The 23,541-nt window shown below is 46.0% G+C and overlaps 2 protein-coding genes across 2 annotated transcripts; both read right to left on the bottom strand.

The window, feature by feature from the left end:
- Positions 1–13,843: 13,843 nt before the first annotated feature.
- LOC146190614 (endothelin-converting enzyme 1-like) lies at positions 13,844–14,434 on the bottom strand. Its single transcript, XM_084601007.1, has one exon. The coding sequence runs from the start codon at positions 14,399–14,401 to the stop codon at positions 13,844–13,846; it is 558 nt and encodes a 185-aa protein (XP_084457133.1). The 5' UTR covers positions 14,402–14,434.
- A 53-nt stretch (positions 14,435–14,487) lies between these two features.
- LOC146190613 (neprilysin-1-like) lies at positions 14,488–15,991 on the bottom strand. The gene is made up of 2 exons (XM_084600205.1): positions 14,568–15,991; positions 14,488–14,494 (listed from the first exon to the last, which is right to left on the bottom strand). The coding sequence occupies exons 1-2, from the start codon at positions 15,989–15,991 to the stop codon at positions 14,488–14,490; spliced, it is 1,431 nt and encodes a 476-aa protein (XP_084456331.1).
- Positions 15,992–23,541: the final 7,550 nt, after the last annotated feature.

The following is a 23,541-nucleotide window of genomic DNA, read 5'->3' as shown; positions in this document are numbered from 1 at the left end:
TGTATGTAACCCGCTGATCATTGAGCGCCGTCCGTGTCACCTGCCAGCTACCATTTTCGAGAAACATGCCCGTAATTTTTCGGTCACAAAGCATACATAACGAGATTACCAGCAGGACGGGGCGTTTACAGGCACCACGTTAAAATTCTAGTTAACTTATTTATTAGAGCAACTGTCGTGTCAAGGCGCTGATATCGGTTCCGAATCCATGCCATTGCGGATGTTTAACTGCTGATGTTTGATAAATCTGCAGACCTTACCGGTGTAGCCAAATGGCTACACTCGGATGACGGTTGAGAAGTGAAGCTTGAGTGGTGGAGGTTGTTGCTATTCACAGATGGGGTCAGCGTTGCAGATTCCGCCAGCAATTGGTCTACCGTGACCGTTGAGAAACAATTGTGCCCTTCATTATGGTTTATATTTATAACGTTACTTTAATGACAAACGCAGCTGCGTTATCAGCTGAACATTTGTTTTATCAACAGAAAAAGCTCTATCGGATCCTGATTCTGAAATCTAGACATTCTCCAATGGGGAAAAGCGGTAGTTCTATACGCTTTGAATATCTCATCACAAGCACCGTAAGCCCGTCTCAGCTGCTGTCTTGGCACATGATGTCCAAGAGCTCTATCGACCATGAGTTTAAATCATAACGAACGCTTTAAAAGAAAATATAGCTGATATGAAAATGTTAAATCGTTTCTTGCGTTGTTCACACAGTCTCTGTCTTTTGTCTTGACGGCGTTGAATGTATATGTATATTTTAGTTCAGGGCTCAAGGCTCGTATGTTAGAAAAAACAGTTTCAGACTCCAGATGGCATTAAGCACTAAATGAAGAGATACCCTCCGCAGGTGAAGGTGTGATTGCTGCGTGCACTCATCTCTACCTATCGGCATATTCACACAAGGCTTCCCCGCCAACGTATTTGGGTTTGCTCGGTACGGTGGCTCCGCAGGAGAGAAAACGACAGAAGAGACGAAGAAAGCGGGCTGCTCCCGGAACTCCGGCACAGTAGTCGGGCGTCTTACCACTGCACCACCGCGGCGGGGTGTCTTTCATAGGACTCAACATCTTGTTTTCATTTTTATGAACTGATATAGTCGCCAGCCACGCACTTATTCATATTTCACTTCATTAAGGCCGGAATACATGGAGCGTTTTTGCCGCGTCAAACCGGCGTTTTACGCCCGACGGCGCGCACTCGACGCCCCGCGTCAGAAAAAACGCGCGCCGCCACCGATCTGGCCCTGCCAGATATTTGACGCGCGGGCGGCGCGGTGTCTTCTCGAACCGGAAACGACTGTCGACGCGAGCCAATAGGAGCGCGGAAAGCTGGCATTTCCGGTTTGAGCGGCCGCTGTCAACATGGCCGCCATGGCTGACGAGGTATGGGGCAGTTTGGCCGCAGAATTGAGATTATCGTAAAAATAAACGCTTAATCAAGCACGGAATGTCGCTTTTTTGTGAGTATACGACCTACTCTCGGATCGCTGTGTGTTTGTTTGCTCCCTGGAATGAAATTTGTAAAAATAAAAAAGAAAACCGTGCCGCTGGTATCCGAGCGGGCATTCCGAAGTATCTTCGTTCATTCGAGCGAGCCAAATCCTTGCGCACCTATGTATGCTTTCTACATTTAGCACAGTACCATTAGAATGAGCACTTTCGGGATTTTACCACAAGGGACAGCGCCGCTTCTCTCACGTACCTCGCTCTGCGGTTATTTCCGCTCGCTGCTGCATTTGCTTTCGCATCGAGGGATCCGCCGCTTCGTCGTTCCATGTATCTCGAGGTGGGCGTCGCGTCGGCGCGGCAGTTTTCGACGCGCGAAAATCGTGGAAAAAAACGCCGCATGTATTCCGGCCTTTACACCGCGATTCCGCCGCATCTTTAAAAATTCTTGAAAAGAAAAATGAATAAAACCGCTCGAATTCTTCATTAGCTTAAGTGAGGGTATCAGTACCGGAAAGCCTGTTTCTACACATGTGCCTCTCCTTGCTTTAAGGAGGAATGGGTTATGCTGTCCTAAAAGCTGCTCTTAATTATACCAACAAGTGGAAGGAAGAATATTTTCAAATTTACCCCATTTTCGGCTGTAATCACAAACCAGGACTCTGACTACCTTGCAATATAGTGTCGTCATTTTTGTCGTATTAAGAGACTTCTGCTGCAATGTTGCACACGGCATCAAAACGTTTCGAAAAATGCAAATTGTGCGACAAATCAGAGGAAACTGTAAGAAGTATAAAACTAGCACATGCAGCCTAGGTTGGACGCGCCAAGTGCGCATGTCATTTTTAGGAATACGCGGGCGCTCAAAATGAGCCCAAGCGCATCTTCAGAGCAAGAGCTCTATTACTCCAGGCTTTGCCAACGTCATCGGGTGGGACAATTTGACCTTGAAGCCAGGAACTTTCAGATCAGTTAAAGTTAAGTAGGTCGCTTAACACTGCACTGACGAATTGCCTCCCCACGACCCTAACCCTAACTTTTTACCTTGACACTGAGCCTGGTATGACGCTCCGAGGTTGCATGTCTTGTACGCCTTCGGTCACGTGACCATGTGCGTAGTTGGTCATGGGACCATAGACATCACAGGGGCGTATAAACAGAGACGAAACCGCCGTTGGCACTTAGTTTCACAGCGGAGGATCGCCCAGCTGGACCGTCTGCGACTACTCTGTTTCGTAGGTACACAGCTCTTGCTCTGTATCTAGGTTTAGAAGAGTTAAACCACCATAATTTTTTCCTCTGTTTGCTCCGCCAGTTTTTCACGCCTCCTGTGCGTGCCACCGTGCTATTTATTTCTGATCCTAAAGAAGCTGTCGGCTTGAATTGGAAATTTAAACCATTGCTTCTGCGTAGAAGAAAGGAGAACAGTGAGTATTGGCTGTCAAAGACTGCAGCCGTCAGTGAAATAGGAGCTATTAAAATTTTGCGACAAAGATGCCGCGTGGCTGAGGAAGCAGTCGCTCGTAATTTGTCCTCGGTGCGTTGCCCTGCCTTACTTACAGCAACCCGTAATAAACCCTATGGTGAAGAGCAAAGAAAAAGAGGACGCTCTCCGCACTGCGGCGCTCAGGTAGATTGATAGCACAATCAACGGAAGTACGTCAGGCGAGAAACGATTCCATTTCTGAACGGGAAAAAGAGTGGGGACAATTCTCCTTTCTATTCCTTGTTTTTTATTTTCACAACGACTTGGTCGATTTCGAGGAATTCGCTGTGCTCGCGATACTCTATGTCGTTACTTTCTTTGTATCTGTACATGAAAACAAAAGTCAATTTCACTCGAAATCCGAATTTTAAAAAACCTTTTTGCAAGCGCCGCTTTTCATTTCTTCCTTCGGGTTTCCGAAAGAGAAAGAATTCCAATCAAGGTACTGGCAAGTTTGCTTAGATAAGAAAGAAAAGCGTGAAAATGCCACCTCAGCAGGCCGTTCCCGCAATTTCCTGTTGTTCAAGGCTTCCTCATTTCTTTCAGCTGCTGTCTGTTAAACACTTCCTGTTAATACTTCCTGCACAGCATACAGAAACGAAGTGACAGAAACATCGATGAAAAACATAGGCAAATCCTCAATGAAAATTTTCGGGCAATCTGTGCTCTACGATCAACTGTACAAGAAAATTTGAGCTAATTTGTCAAACTTATCAATTTTTTTTAATGGGACTTGGACATGCTTACAGCCTCCATGCGTTAAGCGAATGACGCCTCCTTGTGTTCGAACAAGAACTCGCGTTCAATTATAGAAACTATGAAGAAGAAGTAACATCTGCATGCGCCGCGAGCCTAACATGACTAATAGCAATAGAAGAAACAGTATCCAGAACGCTGACGTCGACAATTGTTTAAATCTGAAGGCGAAGCAAATCAGTGGAAGGAGCGAGTTTAATTGAAAAAAAAAAAAAAAACACTTGTAGTACGGAAAGCCCTGAGAGTGGTTCCAAGAGGCACGACAAACACAGCAGTTTCGCTTTCAGTTTCTTTAGACCACTCGGTTGTTGCCACACTCTAGCGCGATGTGTGCTTTACATGAGGATTATTTATTAATTATATTTCATGCGACTGTTCCACACCATGCGTATTTTTGAAAAAAGCTAAAAGAAAAATTGAGTTGCCAAAGCGGCCACACGGCGTGCGCGACGAGTGAAGCAGTGGCGACTTTAATGGCGCGAATGCTAACAGTCTCATGAAAATTTGAAAGGCAAAAGAGAACATTGTAAAGCAGCGTGCATGGTCACGTGCTCACGCTTCTTTTAATTTGCCACCGTTCTCCTGCTGAATACGCCACTCTGCCGGGTGCTGAAGAAGCAACTTTTTTTGTAAAGGCTGGAATCTTCAAACTGGCTGGTGACCCATATTTCTGTAATCTTCGTTCAAACTGTACCTGTGAACTTTGTTGAAATTGCGAGAAGCGTCTGCGTTGAGTCATCCTGTCAACCGAAGGTAGTGGAGACACCCACTTGCCTGTTCCTTTCTATTGACAACCCGCCTTTCCACTCTTTCACTCGAAGCCAATGCGGATAAGCGGTGCACTGTCAGATAAGGCATGCGTGAATGGCAGTTAAGAAATTCACTTTTTTTTATTTTGTATTTCCTTTGGTATGGTATGGTATGGTATGGTATGGTATGGTATGGTATGGTATGGTATGGTATGGTATGGTATGGTATGGTATGGTATGGTATGGTATGGTATGGTATGGTATGGTATGGTATGGTATGGTATGGTATGGTATGGTATGGTATGGTATGGTATGGTATGGTATGGTACTGCTCAGCTCGTAGTGATATTGTGAAGAAAGAAGCATATAGGCGTTGAAACTAAGTAAAGGTATTTCGGCAAGTTAATCAGCAGTAAGACAACACCAGCGTGGTCACTTTTACATAAAAGTTAATTTAACATATGGCAAAAAAAAAACCGCATCTCACCAATAGGATCCCAAACAATGATCTCCGCCTGTAGCATACTGTGCTCTGCTAACTGAGATACCGTGATGGCTTTCTAACCTCCATCAACTTTAAAGAGTACCTCTTATGTGTACAGACTAATAGTTAAGATGTTTACCAGCACTACCCCTAACCAGAGCCGTATTACAGGGCGTTACACGTTCGTGGCTGATAGAAAGGGATACACAGCACTTTGCAGCTCATATTCTATAGCGCGATGTTTGGTTGGAGGTAAGAACCCCGAACAGACACGATATCATGTATATTGGTCCGCATTCTAAGGTGTCGATATTGATTTATCAACATGGCTAAGTAATTGCTCAGAGTACTTGCGAATAGCATCGTTTTTCAAGGCTCGCCTCATTTTACAGCCCTCCGAATTCGCGACTTTGGCTTCAATGACCATCAAAATACAAGTAACACTTTCTTACTCGCCATAGCGTTTTTCACGAGTGAACAAAGCCCGGAAACGGCGCTGACGAAAGAACATAGTCATTTTTGCTGATGAGGCTGCAAATCTCGAGCATAAAAACCTCTGGAATCGGGCATTAAACGGCTGCTTTAAGCCTTCTTGAGAAAACCTGGCCTAAGCTGTGGAGATGCAATCCTCTACCATTACAGACACTGCTTTTTCGCGAGCCGAGTGCTCGTCCTTAAAGAACTGACCGGCCTCGGAGCCTTCGTACACGAATGTTATATTTCTTGTTCCAACCGCTGACAGAAAAACTGCGGTGCTTTAGAAATGAACATGCATGAGAAGTCTGCCCGCCTAACAAGAGTTCATTCTTCGGAATTGTGTGTTACTCTGTGCTTTTAGACGCATGATACGCAGTATGAGAAAAATATCTCCGTTTCTAAACATTGAATATAATGATACCAAGAAAAGAGAATTGCAAGAGACAGCGTCCAATACAGCATTCGCACTGATTGAAATTTCAATTTTGCGAAATGCAGTCAGTTCTTTTTTTTTTTTTTGTTCACCCATGAAAACAAATAACTAAAACGTATGCTTCTGCTTCTTGCGAGAGCTCCTCTGCGTTTGTTTTTTTTTCTCTTTCTCGAAGCAACGCCGACGAAGTGAACGTCGGCTGTTTCTTCGACTGCTCGATATGGCCACGATTGGGACTGGCAGCACATTTTAATATTGTAAATAAATATACCCTGCGTGCTACTCGGAGTTAATTATTCCATCATTTACCTCTTGAAACAATGTCATTAAGCCTCCCGCTTAGTGGAAAAGGGGGCATCGGAGTTGTGTCTAGTACGACCGGCTTTATTATAAAACCGGCCGTGTGTCGAGAAACCTATATACGTCAAGCTGGCGTTGTATCGGGAAACCCATGTCACGCGTAGATGCCTGTGATGCAAATATGAAAATAACTGAAAAGAGCACTTGTAATGTAAATTAACCAGATCATTAAGACACCCTTGTATGACTGCTGTAAAAGCGAAAGGTTATAAGTATACCTGGTAGTTTTTTACGTAACGTGGTATCCCACGAGTACATGCTCATAAGGATGTGTTTAAAAAAGTTACTAGCATGCACAACATTTGCCTGAAGAACAAACGCGATAGCGCCTTTAACACTTCCTGTTCATTCCGAGAATTTCATTTCTAATAGCCGCTCATTAATATACGGTCGTACGGCGGGAAATCATATGTTGTTATTGGGACTGTAGGAAGAAGTGTAAAGAAAATTCACAGGCCTATCAACTGGCTCTAGCTAAACCACCCCCACTGCCGGCGGCGAGTGCAATGACGGCTTGAGAAACTGATACAGATATACCGATGGAAAGAGTATCCGCGAAGAATGGGGAAGGCCCCCATGTTCCCAGCGCCGTCGGGTCAGGAGAAGCTATCCCGCCCTGCAAAGCATACACTACTCAGATCTTTTTATACTGCTTGCACGCTATCTCCACGGCGGCAGCGTAGTACGATCGCGGGGGTTTCCTGTGGGCGTCGCACGCTGGCGCTTTGCGCGTTAAAACAACGGAGAACAACAAGAACACTGACACCGGCTTTTCTGCGAAACGGGGCCTTTGAATTTAGGAAGTACTAATTAAGCGGCTAGGAAAGTGGGTATTGGTGTTTAAGATCATCTGATTGACGTGGCACATTAGTACCGGCATTCGGAAGACGCCGAAAAAGCCTCGCAACCTGATGTACGCCGCCGCCCCAACAGATGGCACGCAATTAAGTTTTCTCGAGACGGCATTTGAGTCCGGGTGAAACACTCCTATGTGACTTTAACGTTTGCTATTTGGAAGCGGATTTCGCAGTATAAGCTGCGCTTCTTTGATTTCTCAGTACGGAAGCAACCCAGAGGATCATAGGCCACTATCGCGTCATACCATTGAGGCTAAACTTAAATAACCACCTGATACTTATTTTCGAGTCGACCATAAACCCTGACTGCTCATTGGAGGGTCAAATTATAAATTGAAAGCTCAGCTACTTTGGTCATTTGATGAGAAGAGAGGAGTTGCTGGAGAAAGCTTTGATGTTGGGAAAGGGTTACCGGAGAAGGGGTAGGCAGCGAACGCGATGGTTAGATGGCATCCTCGAGGCGCTGCAGATGAAGTTATGTGATGTTAGGAAAGTAGTGACAGACCGTAAAGCGTGGCGTGATATGGTCCATAGGGTCACGAAGAGTCGGACACGACTGAACGATTGAACTGAACTGACTTATTTTCGATACAGTCAAAAAGCCAGAACACCTTTTTAACATATATTTCAAGCGTTAAAATGTCCATATCGAGATTGGGATGCACAATGCATGCGACTGGCGATATGCGGCTTGCGTATTAGCGAGCTTTAAGATAGGGTACCTCACTCTTCAGTATCTACACTCGTCGCAGATGCATATGTGGTCGGTTCGAATCCATATTACAAAATAGCCTGTAATTTGACTAGAAGATGGATGCTAAATGGGAAACGAAATGTTATGACACCACCCTGAGCGCTGTACAAAGTACGGTTACGTCACAATTTTGGTACGAAGACATGTGCGATTTTCTTCTGGAAAGTTTTTCTGAATTGGTGTTATGGTGATGGCGACTGCTTTTCTGCAGAATGAACTGTATACGCTTCGCGCAAAATCTCTATGTGCTAGGAAGGACGCCGTAGTGAGTGGCTCTGAATCAATATTTAAACATCTGACACCGTATAACACACGGCGGCTTTTTTAACTTCACCACCATCGAAGCACCAACGCCGCTGTCAGGATCTAACCCGCCCTTAGCTGCCGAGCACCCAAGTAACTGCACTATCATGGCGGGCATTGTTTAGAAAAGAAGTTAAAAAAGCAAAATTTAACGATTCTGCCATCATCACACCCAAAAACAGTGATGTTACATTTGGGCACTGTTCTCTTTTTCGGGAAGCTTGAGGAGCAAAATGTTTCGAAAAACGATTTTTACCAAGTTTCGCGGAATATTAAGAACCGAATTTCGTTTCGCTTTCTTCATACTGCCAAAACTTTCATTCTTCCACAGGAGAAAACTGCTCAAATCTGAAATGTTTCTCACTGGAATTTGCGGTTACTTCATGGATGGTCACAGTAAGGATGTAGAATCTGCAAAATGTTCAGTACTGATTACTAAGCTGCATTTTTAACCAAGGTGTGGGCTTCTTACCAAAGAAATTTTTTCGGTGTCTGGAAATCGTAGCCTGAAAAGTAATACAGCTTTGTCATCGAACGGAGATTTACAACTGCATAAACATGCACACGCAATATACGCAGTCAAAGGCTTCAGCTTATAGAAGCACTGATCAAAAGAGTGCTTGTATGCAGAAGGAACGAGGGAGGGTGTTGCTCCGCATAAACTCTGGCCGCATGTCCACATCCCGCCACGTGCCGACGGCTTCGAGTGATGAGAAATACTAACGAGGAGCGGGGGTAGAGAGGATCGTTAGGGGATTCATTAAGCAGAAGCTGCGCTGAGACATTTGCCGTCCCACCTGACCAATTACCCAAACACTTGCGTTTGGGCTTGCCCAAACCTTACCGAGCCCGTCTAGCCGAACTGCGCCTGCTTTGTCGTGCGAGTGTTTCTCTGGCAAGCTGTTCCTTTTGCACTCGCATTTAGAGCTTCCTGATGTGCTGTACGGTTCGCTGAAACCTTCTCCTTAGCAGTTAGCCCGATAGCCTCATTTCCAATGGTCGGAAGTTAATCACGCGATTATAGAGTGGCTTTAGCACTGGGATTTTTTATTTTTATTTCCCTGCTAAGAAAGACACGTTAAATACTGCAAATGGTCATAATTATCGGCAGAAAAGTTTGATATAAATCCCCGCCACCGTTCATTAGAAATCTCTGTGCAACGTTTTGTCATGCTTGTGGCAACTTCAGGTGCTTTACCAAATCGAAAGTTCTGCCACATTTAGGTTTTTAGTTTTGACACTTGTCACTTTTAACCTGGACGCCTTTTCTCCTTCCCCTTTTAAAACGTTCCATCCGTTTCTCTAAGTGCAAGGCACCAAACCGGCATTTTGGTGGAATGAAAATTTATTATGAGCAAATTAGTACATAACTGCTTCATTAAGCACGTACTGACTTGGCACAAAAGACGGGTGCCTTTTGTGTTTTCGTTTGCGGCATACTTGGTTAACTTCCGCGTATTTACTATTCTTATTCCTCTCTCTAGCTGCTAGTTATTTTAGTAAGAAATGAATTTGTTTAGCATCTCACGAGTACATATTTCTCACAAGAGCTTTTTCATATCGGTGAGAAGTCTCACAATGGCTAAAAGTGTCACAAGAAAGCCACATTTACTTTTTCCAGTCTACAAATGTTGAAATTCGTTAAGCAATGAATCGTGGCACATATTGGTGGCCTTTAAATGTAAAAGCGGCGCTGTCAAAAAATTTGAGGTTTCGCAAAATGAATTAAATAAAAGGCCATTTCGCTATATGTTTAAGGCAGAGAAAAGGTAAAGAAGAAAGACCATATTTAACAACAGAAAGCACATTTCTCTCTGCTACACAAACATCCTGCCATGTTGTAGCCTGCCCGCAATTTGACACTAATGGAAGTGTTACACGAGGAGCTTATTAAGACTAAACACGAGCAGAGACATTTAAAGACGTATATGCGATCTCTACAGCATACATGAAGCAGTAAAAATGCATAGAACATTCCTAGATGGTTTTATGTGTATTCAGGAGTTGCTCGCTACGGCCCAGCCAACCTCGACTGAGCATATGGCATGGAAGCCGACCAAGCGGTGCACAACCACTTCAGCAGCTCCGACGTCATCAAAACGGACGGGGAGCACATCGAAACCCCTCCCTCATTCGCGACGTTGGCAATGCGCTTACATTCTTATTCATATCCTTATCTTTCTACAGAGAGAGGCAAAAAGGAAAACGCAAGAGAAGCATGGCGCACAGAGATTGAGAAAAGAAATTCCTGCGATGCTGGAATGGTGATTCCTAGCAGTTTAGTCTCCTAGAACTGAGATAGCCTCCCAATATTAGAGATTCATCAAGTACTATCTACTCTGAGTTAATCAGAAAAATTTCTTAAGTTATATAGTCTTTAATACCATACAGCGACTCAGCCCAGCCCCCCTCCCCGAAACACGTCCGCAGCAGTCCAGATCAAAGCCAGGTTCCCCTGCTCAGAGATCGAGCGTCCTCCGCAGAGGAACTGCGGCTGGGTATTTAGAAGGAATCTGCTCCCGTGCCCGCTCCCATGCATTTGTCATGTGCATTTTGCTGGCCCTGTTAGCAACCAACTTTGAAAATCTTCGTGCGGTCCCCCGGAGCAATAAGCAAGCGTTGTGTGTCCGACGGTCAGGCTGATGTCAAACAGCAGATGTCGTGTGACTACTTCATCCTCATGGCCACGCTTCATATGAGGTAAATATCGCTGCGATTGTAGAAGTGTCTTTTCTAAATCTGTATTTCGTGAGCACTCTAAACCATCAACATTGTTTAGCATTCGTCCAATCCCCGGCAAATATGGGAAAACCTCATGTTTTCAGCGGTCTAGATGGTGCTTATCATCAGAAGTAGTGTGACAACACCGCCCGCTTGCAACGATGTATATAGAGTACATGTATACCTTCACATGTATACATGTATAGAGTACATGTATACCATGGCGCGACATGGTCTATAGAACGTAGAAAGACGGGCTAGTTGGTCTTGATAAGTAGAGTGCATATTTTGGCAGCGTAAAATTAAAGACAGGACTAAAGGAGAAAGACAAGGGACAAACGCTGAATTGCGTTTGTCCCTTGTCTTTCTCCTTTAGTCCTGTCTTTAATTTTACGCTGCCAAAATATGGTCTATAGGGTCACGAAGAGTCGGACACGACTGAACGACTGAACTGAACTGAACTGATACCTTCATTGTCAAGAGCGATTTCTCTAAGTGAGCGTCAGTTTCCACACTCACTATTGGGGCAGCTGATTGTCTAGCGAATGCACTCAACGTACAAAGATTTGCTGAAATTGGTGCAGCTTACAAATTCGAAGTTAAAGTGCGCATGCTCGTCTGAATGCAACGATGTCCTGTTACTCCTTATCGTCTGCAGTGTACGCAGAGAAATGTAAAGTATTTTGCTCACTGAAGAAACTGAGAAAAGACAAATTTTACTGACGAAAGCCAACTTTTGCCGAATTGCTAAAATAACTTTTTTTTTTTCTGTCAAGTATGTACTGCGACCGATGATAAATGCTGTAAATGATTTCACATGAAAGCATTTATCTCTTTTATAAAATTGATTTATTTAAATAGCATAAGAAGCTGTTGTTAGCATACATGCACTGCACTAAAAACTCACTTCGTGTTTTAAAACCTTGTACAACTAAATAAAGGCATAAAAGTTCCCTCAGAACATAGGGCGACGCCTGCGAGCAACACCCACCTCCTTAAAGGCAACTTCTTAATGGCGAAAATAACAAGATATTAAATTACAGATATTTCGAGACAAAGGAACCTAACAACTAGTCCCGGCGTGCTTATATAGCCAACCGTTAGAAACGAGGCATTTCCGTTAAATCTGTCACAGTAAGGATACTGACAGACCCCTTCGTTTAAATGAACATCATCAAAAGTGCTTTGACACCTCGGTAAAGCATTCGAGAACGTTTTATCCACTATAAAAAGCTGTCTTTCCCCGTGGTGAGTGCCGGGACTTATACCTCAGGTCGCAAAAAACCTTAACAATAGCGTACAACACGTCTACCATCAGAAAAGTATATTCTTTTGGGGGCGGAAATACCTGTATTTCCTCTGCCAAAAGCAACCGCAAGGCGCGACCTACAATACGACCTGATATAAGTCGAGCAACCTCGCTGTCTTGCCTAGGGCGAATGTCTGAAACACTCACCCCAGCGCCTAGAGGGCGGGGGACAGCACTGTCCCGATTTTATTCGGCAGCCTCTGCCGTTTGTTTATATCTCCTTTACAACCGAACACCAATAACGAAACCTGTAATTCTCTCACAACCTTGTGAACTTGCATTAAGGTACTCGGGGGAAAACACTGCGTGAGTAGAGCTCCGAGCCAATGTCATGCACTTAATTTAATATTGTAAAGAGAAGTTCCAAATGTTTACCGTTGTGGTAAAGCGAACTCCAATGAGTGCTGTCTTACACCAATCAACGTTTAGTACCAAACCCCAAGCACAGGTGCACGGGGAGGTAGGGGTGGTATTTATCATGTGTAGTTTAACGTTTAGAAGCGGCTAGCATTATGAGCATTATGTGTTCACAATGGTTAGCCTTGACCGCCTAGTAAAGAGCAGAGACATTAGTCTGCCAACCAAGATCCGTATAACTCGTGCTATGGTCTTTCCAGTTGTGATGTATGGATGCGAGAGTTGGACTGTGAAAAAGGCTGACCGCCGAAGAATTGACGCATTTGAATCGTGGTGCTGACGAAGACTCTTGAGAGTTCCTTGGACTGCCAGAAGATCAAATCAGTCGATATTGTCGACCATAAACCCTGACTGCTCATTGGAGGGTCAAATTCTAAAGTTAAAGCTCAGCTACTTTGGTCATCTGATGAGAAGAGAGGAGTCGCTGGAGAAAGATTTGATGTTGGGAAAGGTTGAGGGTCGCCGGAGAAGGGGTAGGCAGCGAACGCGATGGTTAGATGGCATCCTCGAGGCACTGCAGATGAAGTTATGTGATGTTAGGAAGATAGAGACCGGAAAGCGTGGCGCGACATGGTCTATGGGGTCACGAAGAGTCGGACACGGCTGAACGACTGAACTGAACTGAACTGAGCATTATGAGGGGTGTCGTAGTTGCAGGGTGTGTGGCCAATGTCGACCACACGCTTATCTATAACTTGCACTGATGTCGTACAGCACGCGGGCACCTTGTATTTCGCCTCCATCGAAACATGTCGTGGTAAGGGGCCATGGGCGAACGACGACACGGGTCGCTGCTCTTTTCGCGTCGGACGGTCGCCTCCTCCTACACGTGACTGCCGCGTGCGAGAACGACGACGCCGACAACGATATATAGTTTCGAATCGAACGTATCTCATATATTTATTGCTGTCAAATTAGTGTTGTTGGCCTTTAGTTTGCCTTTTCTGTCGGCATTGCATGCAAGGGGCTAGTATTGTCTGAGAAGCAAGATGAAGCTTCATCCTGCCTTCACACCAAGTAGGCCTGAGAGCATTAACTAACGCTTTTTATTTTCTTCCTAACATCGGTAGTGAAGACGTAATAATACTAACGCTTATCGCCACACATTGAAGCCAACAATTTAGGATCCCATTATCGATCCAGGGTATGATTGTGCAGCCACATTTTCTTCTCACAATTATCCTCTAATCACGTGCAGTACTCAGTTTGAAACATTAAACAGTTTGTCTCTCCAAAGAGGATAAATAGGCTCCATCCACGCCTGCTGTGGAACCAGTTGCCAAGAATCACCAGAAGCGGCACTTGTTTTTCGGGTTCATGTAGGCATCCTTGGCGCACCGGAATGCCTTCGAAAATTCGCGCATGTGCATAAGAGGCACAATGCAGCGCGACCGGTGACGCCCGTGCCAAGAGCCGGTGCGGTACGAGTCCAGTGGCGCGCACCACTTGACGCACTGGCCCACAAAGAACAGCTGGTCTGGCCGGAAGCCACGCACCGTGAGCAGGCGCCTGCTGGGCGGCAGCGCACTGTACGCGTGCATCGCAGCACTCGCTCCCGCGAAGTCAGCCAGGTTCTCAGAGTCCAGTTCGGCTCGCAGTAACCAGGAGCGCTGCTTGAGGACATGCTGGTGGCTGCGGCGTATGCAGAGTGCGTTCTCCTGGTACTGGAAGTTTGTCTCGTTGCTCCACCAGTGACGATGACGTCCCTCGTCGTCCACATCGCGACCATCAACGTCATACGCATGCATGATTTCGTGCCCGATGGCCTGTCCCAGGGAGCCGAAGTTGTAAGCATCCGGCGCATGTTTGAAGTAGATGGGGGCCTGGATCAGGCCAGCGGACATCCAGACCCGGTTCCCCGAGATGTAGTAGGCGTTCACTTTGCCCACGCGCAGCGCATCTGCTTCGATGACCGGTGAAGAGCGCCTCTTCAGCTGCTGGAAGCGCATAAGTTCCAGCCACGACCATAGAAACTTACGGCTCCGAAGGTCGGGCAGTGGAGCGTAGTACTCGTTCAGCTGTTCCGCCCGCGACAGGCCCTTCGGAAAGCCGATAATCATTCTCATGGCTGCCACTTTGCGCAGTGCGGTCTGTCGGGGCTCTCCGCTCAGCCAGTCCGAAGCTTGCAGCTCGTTGACGAAAGCAAAGCGAAGCATTCTGGCTATGCGTTCGGCATCTGTCAGCACTGGTGGGGTCACCGTGCGGTAGAGGTGCACGGCCATGATGGCCAGCTCGGCATGTCGTGCAACGCGTTTCACGCAGTAGCTGTCCAGTTCGTGGCCTCCGCGAGGTAGGTATCGAGCACTCGCGTACGGCGCCAGCTTGCGCAGTAGCCCCCAAACCAAGAGCCGCCTGGTGGTAGGCCAGCGGCCCTGTCCCAGCAGGTGCCATGAAAGCCATAGCGCCAGATTCTCCGTTAGAATTGCGTCGTCCGGCATAGTTTTCCGCTCGCTCCATCTCCGTATGGCTGACAACCAACGCTCTGCGCTCACCGCGTTTCTTGTAAATTTACCGAGCAAGCGGATCTTCGTGGTGAGTGATTTTGGTTGGCCAGCTTGCACTAAGGACTGTTTCGCCTGTGCTAAGAAGACAACCACTTCATTTTCCAGCGAAATGATTTCGTGGCTGTGGCTGAGCACGTCTTGGTGGGTCCACGGTGGAGCCAGTACGCGGACGCGCTCTGTGACATAGGCCGTCAGGTTGTTCGCCTTGGTCAAATTGGCGCGCTTTTCCAACCATTCCTTATAATCACCACTTATGGCCAGTTTGTGGTAGCGAGACAGGCTGGCGTTTCCGGTTGTGTTAAACTCCAGGTAGAGGTGCAAGCCGTATTCCACTGAGAGTTTCAGCATAGCATCGAGAGGGTCCTCGCCGGGGTCTCCTGCGCTTCGATCGCGGGACATTGGGTCCAACCGGAGGGATTCAAGGAACTCGCGCAGGTCCTCACCTTCCGACCTGTTCTCTCTGGCGAGTGAGATACATGCGCGAAATAGCGCCACCATCTTCTGCATTGCCGATTGTCCCTGCTCGGGTACTGTGGACGTATGAAGCAGCGATACTAAGCTATTCATTGTCGTATTCTTGACCTTCTTGAAAGTGTTAGTGTACGCGGACTTTGAGCAGACGTACCCGTAGAAGTCGTGGCACGGGTCGATGGACCGGTTGATAGAAGACTGTAAGAAGTGCGCCAGTCGTCGGCAGCCTGCCGTGTTGCAAAGCCTACCCTTGATGGCGTCGGCAGCACGCTCGTTGGCCGCGGTTGCTTTGGATAAGCTGACGAGGGCGACTACAAGGCAAGCCAGAAGGACAGCGGCCAGTATTGCTATGAAAGGAAAGCTTGCTTGCAAGCCAGTCCTTTCCTGGTCACTGATACTAGCCTTTAGTGTCGAGGAGGACGAGAAGGACTCTTCCGAATCGAATTCATCCGTGCCCATGATCTCTTCTCCGCTTCAGTTTTAGGGCCTTGTTGCTTCTTCTCCTTCTCCTTCTCCTTCTTCTTCTTCTGCCTTGATATATTTTCCTAGTCGTTTGATAGCCTACGAAATTTTTTTTTCACGTAATTTACATTTGCTTTTGATGCTGTTATCCTCATAACAAATGGCACATACCCACACATGGCGATCGGACAAGAGTAATAGTGCAGAGACATTTTTGGATGTATATTTACATGTCCAAAATAAAATGATTACCGGCCTCCTCTGCTTTGGTGCTGAAGTGCTAGTGTTTAAGTTATTTTATAGATATAATATTGCGACTGCAAGGCCTCTTTGTGCACGCCTCGCTCATTTGATTATATATACCTACAAATTACACTTACCTAAATATTTTTCTTTCATTACTAGCCCGTACCACCTCAAAACTTTCTCCAAAGCAATTTTCATTGACGTTGATTCTAAATTCATGATTTATGCTAAATACAACATAAATTAAGGTGAATAAATCATTGGATCTGCACCAAAACCTGGCCAATCTCCCTACATGGGTATGTTCCATGTCATCATTAGGCAAGAAAAAGAAGTGCTCATTGGATTTCGCCATATCGTTCGCTGGACTTTCGTGTTCACCTGACTTAAATATAGGCAGAATGACAACCTCTGTTCGTCAGGATCAAAAAGAACACGAGTGCCCGACAAAAATGTCTACAGGAGCGTAACGAAATTTGCCTGAGTAGACATTTGGACGTTTTTCTTTTGAAACATAAAAAACGTAACATCAAAAGACGAAGACTGAAAATTTTTCATTTGATTTATCTTAGTTGACCAATGCCGAAATGTATGTGCTAGCACGCTTGTGTAGCCCGTTCGCCCGTTTTTCGGGGGTTTCATTTGCCCAAACAATTATCGTGGCATAGGCGTCGGCTCGAACACAGCGTTGCCTCTGTTCGGGTATCACGTTAGCTCGAGTTATTTCCGGAGTGTCTACGTTAGCTCAAATACGGCGCTTAATTTGTTTTGGTAAAATGTTGAGAGAACGCCCCAACTCTAGTGGTCATATCCGTGCGACTCTTTGCTCTCCGGTTGGCCTCGTCTGTCGCTCTATGTGACCTGTCGCTCCCTGATTGGTCAGCTGCACGGCGTGAGAGAGTGTCAGTTAGACACGCAGAGTTTTCTTCTGCGGTGGTGGCACTGTGCTGAAATGTAGTGATCGTGAAAACTGGTACGATCGTATCGCCACGTGATTGAAGCCAATTCGCGGCCATTATAATTTTATTTTCTTTCAAGACAACAGAAATACCCCACTAAAAACGGCAAAGCCACGAGTGGAAGCTCTAGAACTGCCGCGCTGAGAAGGAGGGGTCACAAACACAGCGATGAAAATTCCTCAGCAGGTAGTTGTGGGCAAAACGGCAAATATGTGTCAGTACGCTTTGCTGCCATCTATCCACACCTTAGCGCTGTGCTTAACAAGAGTGGCAGATAATACCAAGTCACGCGTGGGTTTATCACTGGCACCCAGAAATTATTTCTAGTGAAAAAGTGGTCGCAACTAAAGACATTCGCACCGACCTATAGCTTCAACGGTGCTTTAAATAGGCGAATTGACCACAAAGCTCAGGATGTCTATGCAATGCAATTTATCTCTTTGTAACGACTTGACCCGTTTTCGGAATCCCAGCCTCGTCTTAGGGAAGATGTGAGGCAGTTAAAATACGTCTTAGTATCCTTAAATGAAAGCTTAACTGTTAGTTTGCTCCCTTTAAGTAACGTTGTTTTTTTTTTTTCATATCAAGGATAGTTAAAATGGAATTAGGCACAGAAGGATAATAACGTGAAGCACACGAAAACTAAATCACGCGCATGGACATTGATGGTAAGTCACCCGCGGCAATCAGGTTCGAATAATCGGTGACTAGCTTCGTTTTCAGATGTATGATCTTGGCCTTTAGTCGTTGAAGCCCATTGAATTGCTTTCAAAATCCTGAAGCTGAGATCAGATTCTGCTCCTTGTCTCTTTTTTTCCACTAGTCACTTGTATTCAAAACCTAGGCCGAACCGAAATTGCTGTGGAGTCAGCAGAATGTCTGGAAACAAGGGATCTTGAAATTCTGGACTGTTCCTGCTTTTTCCGGCATGAAGCCTTCTCGCCAAGACCTCCAATTTCCCGGAATGTCGCATACTTTTAACTACTCGGTGCATACGGCACTGAAAGTTTGGCTTCAAATACAAAGATAAAAAGAATGAAAAAGGTTCTATAGGCCTTGTCAAAACAGCCTGGATTACCTACTTACCAAGTTTACCAAGGACACTGGGCGAACACTCATTGAATTACTAATGCTGTTCTCATATATCAGTTCCTATAAGCTACATAAAGGCACATTAGCAATATAATAAGAAGGGGTTGGGAAGGGGGGCACAGGACTTTTTTTTTGCTTTTTTTATTTAACTCTCTATAGTATTTTATTTACTTTTTGCGGCGGAAGCAAATGACCCGCGCCGCTCGCTGTTCAATCGGCCCCGCCAGGCTCAAGCTTTTTGTCACGCGCTCGTGCTCTGTCGAACCATCTGAAACGGCCTTTCACACCAGCCCGGACACAACGGCTCCCGCGTGATGCAGTAAGGCCAATCCTGCTGCAGCTGCTGGGAATCGGTCAACCAGGTGCCGCTGAGTCGTGTTCCGGCTAGCCGGTACGTGTACCTGGAAACCGTGGGTGCTGCGCGGCCGTCGCTAGGCCCGCAAGAATGCAGGTCCATCGTACCACATCTTATGACAGGCTGCCTACCCATATTCGTCTCGAACAAACAGAGTTTGAGCCGGCGTCTTGTGTGTAGAGAGGCGGCCCATTTATTAGCTTTTGCATTTCAGTGCATATCGACAGAGAGGATTTATGCAAGCTATAAGGTAAAGGGAATCTGTCTCAGACTGCATGTCGTACCAATCTGCACCGCGAGGCATAAAATGAAAGGGAAGAATGGTGAAAGGCGACGACGAGGTTATAGATTAGGTCGAGTATTTATGAGCCAGCATGTTGGGATGCGTAAAGCAGACTACACGTGTTCAAAAGCCCTTGCGGAGACAGGCTTCGAGGAATGGAAAGCCAAGCTGAAGAAAGCCGACAACTGTTTTTTTTGTTACCCAACTTCCTAGCACTGGAATCGAATCTACAAAAGACGAGATCGAATCAGAAGCCGTACCAACGAAGACATTCGCACGTTGCAATAGTTCGTGACTCGGTCAGCGTCTGGGCGGCTGGACATGATTGCTGATGTCGCTAGCCCGCTCCCGCTCACACAGTGAGGGGCATTCATAGTATGGCTTCTTATTTAAGGAACCAGCTGTTAGCTTCCGTTTGCATATAATCAAACTGTCAGGGAAAGCACATGTTTGGAGAGGAAGACACACGTTAGTTGGCCAAAAATTAATTTACGCTGACGTCGCTGCCAGTACTGGAAGCAGCAATGAGGATGACTTGAAAAGCGCATCCAACCCCTCAAATTAAATCCTATGATGATTGGCTGGAGATGTAAAGTTTCCGAAAAACGTTAATACTGAAAAAGAAAATGCGCCAAAATTCAAGAATTTTATTAAAATATTAAAACATCAGAGAATCAAGAATATGCACACGATTTGTTACGAAGTAAGCATGGAATTTGCCAGCGAAAATATATTTTTGCTTCTACGAATTTCCGTTTACACACAAACAATATTCTCTAGCACTTCGGCTTCTCAAGAATTGTTCTTTGCTGATCGATGTAGTGGGTATTATATCATCTAATCAGTTTGATAAAGACGGTGTTTGTATTATTTCGTTTAACTATAGCCGCTGCAAAGGCCAATCTAAATAAACTTTGAGATCCAGAAGAGGGATGTTTACAGCTGACCACAACACGGCCAAAAAGAAAGTGGAAACATCTGTTCTTTGGAAATGCCTGTTGAGCTAATAGCCGCAGGGTTCTGTTAACCGTAGACTCTCGGGGCTGATTCGCAACGCATTTGCTTTCTTAGAAAAGAATTACAAGGGTTCAACGCTGCTGAACCAAATATTCAGCGAAAGCATTAGTTGCGGGTGACCGAGCGTTCTTCTTCTCTTTTTCTTCTTCCTCAGCCCACATATAAAGCCTCGCTTTAACCAACCCGTACGAAAGTGCCTTAGTGGCCTATAGGGGTAACTTGAATGCCAGGGTCCTAGCAGGCTGATTCTGACATAACCGTCCCATGTGAAACGAGAGACCCAAGTTGGCAGCTCCTGCCAGCCCATGTGGGGTGTGACGTCACAGCGTCACGTGGGTAAGATGTGGCTACCGCCGCGCTACGCCGACAGCTTGAGTTGGTAGCCCTGCTCTCACCCTAGTGTCACGAGGGGTGTGACGTCACAGCGTCACGTGGGTAAGACGTGGCTACCGCCGCGCTACGCTGAAGGCTTGAAACCTAGAGTAGTATTGCTTTCGCAATAATAATATAGTGCTTCTTTTTTTTTTTTTGGAGATGCAGACAGAAAGAAAGATAATGCAGTATCACTGCGCCGAAGCAAGACTGATGCGGAACTGTCGCAAAAGTCATAAACCAGGTTTGTTGTTAAGGAACAATACGAGATTGAAGCCTAATTCCACCTCCAAAATCTGTTCATCGTGTCGCTGTGAAGACACTCTTTAGGCTTCCGGCTTCTGGAGTTTAAATATAACAGAGTGATGAGGAAAGCAAAAAACAGTCCGGCACGTTGAGTGTCTGTGCTTACCAAGCACCTGCTGCTTGACCGACGTTAACGAGGAGAGAGAGCGTGACGAACTTTCCTCCAACTACGTCGGCATGAATCGTCTACAAAGCAGCGAAAAATAATGATCACAGCAAAGCAAGATAGAATATATCTGTAGAGGGTTGCAAAAATTATTGGAGAGCTTAGCGGTGCGAAAATTTTTGCCATATATTCAGAGATAATCTTAGCATAACAGAAGCACGCGCAGCCTTTCTGATATTATGCTAACTTCCACCAAGCTAGAACGAAAAACAAAAGGTGCAGTACAGAAATAAAGAAAGCCAGTACTTCGTTCCACAGTTAACCAAATCTCTTAAATGAATTGGCAAGTAATCATGATGTCATGACTAAAAACTCATTTCTGTTACGACTGAAGTAAACTCATTTTTCTCGCATTTTTATTTTTTTGACAAGACCATTGAGTTTTCAGAGTTGAATAAAATAGTTGTTTATTATGTTGATTCAACATTGTTATATACTGTTCCCACCTTTTTTTTTTCTTCTCATGCAGCGCGAAAAAACAATAAGCAGAAAAGCTTGTATGCAAAGTTTTGTTGTTGTTTTTTTCTCATCATTACTTTACATCGGTCCGTCATGGTTTCAGTAGTCTCTGCGAATAGCACAGTGAGACCATTCTCTATGTTTCGAACATATTCGAAAACACATTTCAGCCTCGAAGGCCTCATAGCGCAGTTTTTAAGGTATGAGTAGATGTGGCTCTATAAATTAGACGTATCGATATGCATGTCACAACTCTCAGCGCGCACCTTCTGTCGTCTCCGGAGATCAACTCATTAGATGCAAAAGTTTCTACACCTGAAGGGCACAGTTAAGAAGCACTCTTGCCGGCCTTTCGGTCAATGGTAAGAACAACAGACTCGATTCCAAGATAAAACAAGCGTGGTATGAAGCAGCAGAAAATTAGGTGGACGGATGATATCAAGTAATTCGCGGGAAGTATGTGGATGCAGAGGGCACAGGAACGAGTCAGTTGGAGGGATATTAGAGAAGCCTTTGCCCTACAGCGGGTTTGGTCAAGATGATGATGATGATGATGTCGTTGCGATGCTTCAATTGCTTGTACACTGCGAACTACCCAATGTAGCTGAAGGCAAGTTCGCACAAATCTGATCTGAGTCCTAAACTCCAGAAACAACAATGGCAACGTACGCGGTGCATTGCTGCCAGCAATGACCCTGAAAACCACTGCGAAAACTCAACATGCGCAACATCACAAGGTTTCCACATGTCTTGGTCGCGTAAACTCCTCAACTTAGCACGCCAAAAGAAATGAAGCTCATCACGTGTACATGGCAGAAATTTACCGGGGAGAGAATAGAGATTGATCCGCTTTTGCACTTTGCAAGCATGGCATCAGTGCCTATATAAATGAAGTCGTCGGTCGCTCTCAGGAGTAGAGAGTTCGTTTTTAATCGACAGCTTTTACGACAGTCGTTCGATGACAGACATCCGGCTCGTATGCGTTTTTAAAACGAGCCAGTCATATCGGCAAAAATGCGCCATCGAAAACTGTCTAAACCTTCCAAACAGACGGGTTTACGCCTCGGTCTAAAAAAAAAAGAATGCAGAAATTAAAAAGCAGCCGTTAAGCAACCTCTTTCCCTATTTCCACACCGCTCTTCACTCGAGCCCCTTTCATATTGGCGTTAGCACGAGCGATGCGATGCTCGAGTAACGACACATTGTCAAATTCATTACGACATGGCCTCGCATGCGTCGCGTCGAGCATAATGTACGCCGTGAGTCGCTCGACGACGTCGTTCCATATCACCAAAGCAGTACATAAGAGCATGCACGGCGCACGCGCCCGGGAAATCTCAATTTTCCGGGCTTGGGCAACAACAATAGCTCGACTTAACGAAACGCGCTCCGCGTCGCTCTCTCCCCTCTTCTTTCTCTTCCTTTCCCTCCTCCTCGTCATCCCTTTCAGTCGAAGCCTCTCCTACGGTCCCACGCGAGATTGGCGGTGCGGCTGCAGGCCGCTGCTATGGCGTCGGCTGTGCCGAAGGAGTTCGTTAGGGCGACCATTGAAGGCAGCTGACGTGGGCCTGTCAAACCGCGGACCGTATATCTGCGAGCCCCTGGCCAATAAACAAAGCTGCTCTTAATAGAAGCGAGTGCGAGATGGGAGGGGAGAGGGAGAGAAGTTTAGGGGTGGAGGAGCCCTTCCTTCGACAAGGAGGTCGATCCTGCGGACAGCTCCGACGACCACAGGGAGCCGCCGAAGAGCTGCTGCTCGTTTCTGCTGCCGCAGCCCGCGGGCAGCTTCTTCAGCGCAGAACGACCGACCGCTCAACCCGAACGCAGATTTATCCGCCGCAGCGCACGCCGCTAGCAGAAGCGGTATAATAGGGAGCCCGAAGTGGAGCACGTGGTGGACGACTCGACGGCGCGTCACGACACTCGTAAGTGCGGGGCGTATGCGCACCTAAGTGCATGTATTCAGGACCGTACCAGCGCTTCTACGCGTGCGATGGTGACGGGAACTCGTCCGAGTATAATAGAGCAGGACAATATTACCTTTCCAGACTGCTGACTATCCAACTTCCTTCATCAATGAATAGTGTCGCCCTCAATCCAGATTGGGGAAACGTGCGGACGAGGGCAATTAAGTGAAAGAATGGGCTTTATTTAGCGGTACTCCACAACAACGCTATATTAGAGCAGGTGAATAGAGAACGTATGGTAAATACACTGAGTATTCATTAGGGTTTTCGATGAATACAGAGGCAAGGCGAAGAAAGGGACAAAGGAAATACAAAGGAAGGGTGA

The sequence above is a fragment of the Amblyomma maculatum genome, chromosome 4 (assembly GCF_055883805.1).
Source record: "Amblyomma maculatum isolate TAMU_Amacu chromosome 4, ASM5588380v1, whole genome shotgun sequence".
Taxonomy (NCBI): domain Eukaryota; kingdom Metazoa; phylum Arthropoda; class Arachnida; order Ixodida; family Ixodidae; genus Amblyomma; species Amblyomma maculatum.
This window is presented reverse-complemented; position numbering and strand designations above follow the sequence as displayed.

Coding starts and splice junctions, on each gene's coding strand:
- LOC146190614 (XM_084601007.1), bottom strand. CDS start 14,401: ATGTCCGCTGGCCTGATCCAGGCCCCCATCTACTTCAAACATGCGCCG.
- LOC146190613 (XM_084600205.1), bottom strand. CDS start 15,991: ATGGGCACGGATGAATTCGATTCGGAAGAGTCCTTCTCGTCCTCCTCG.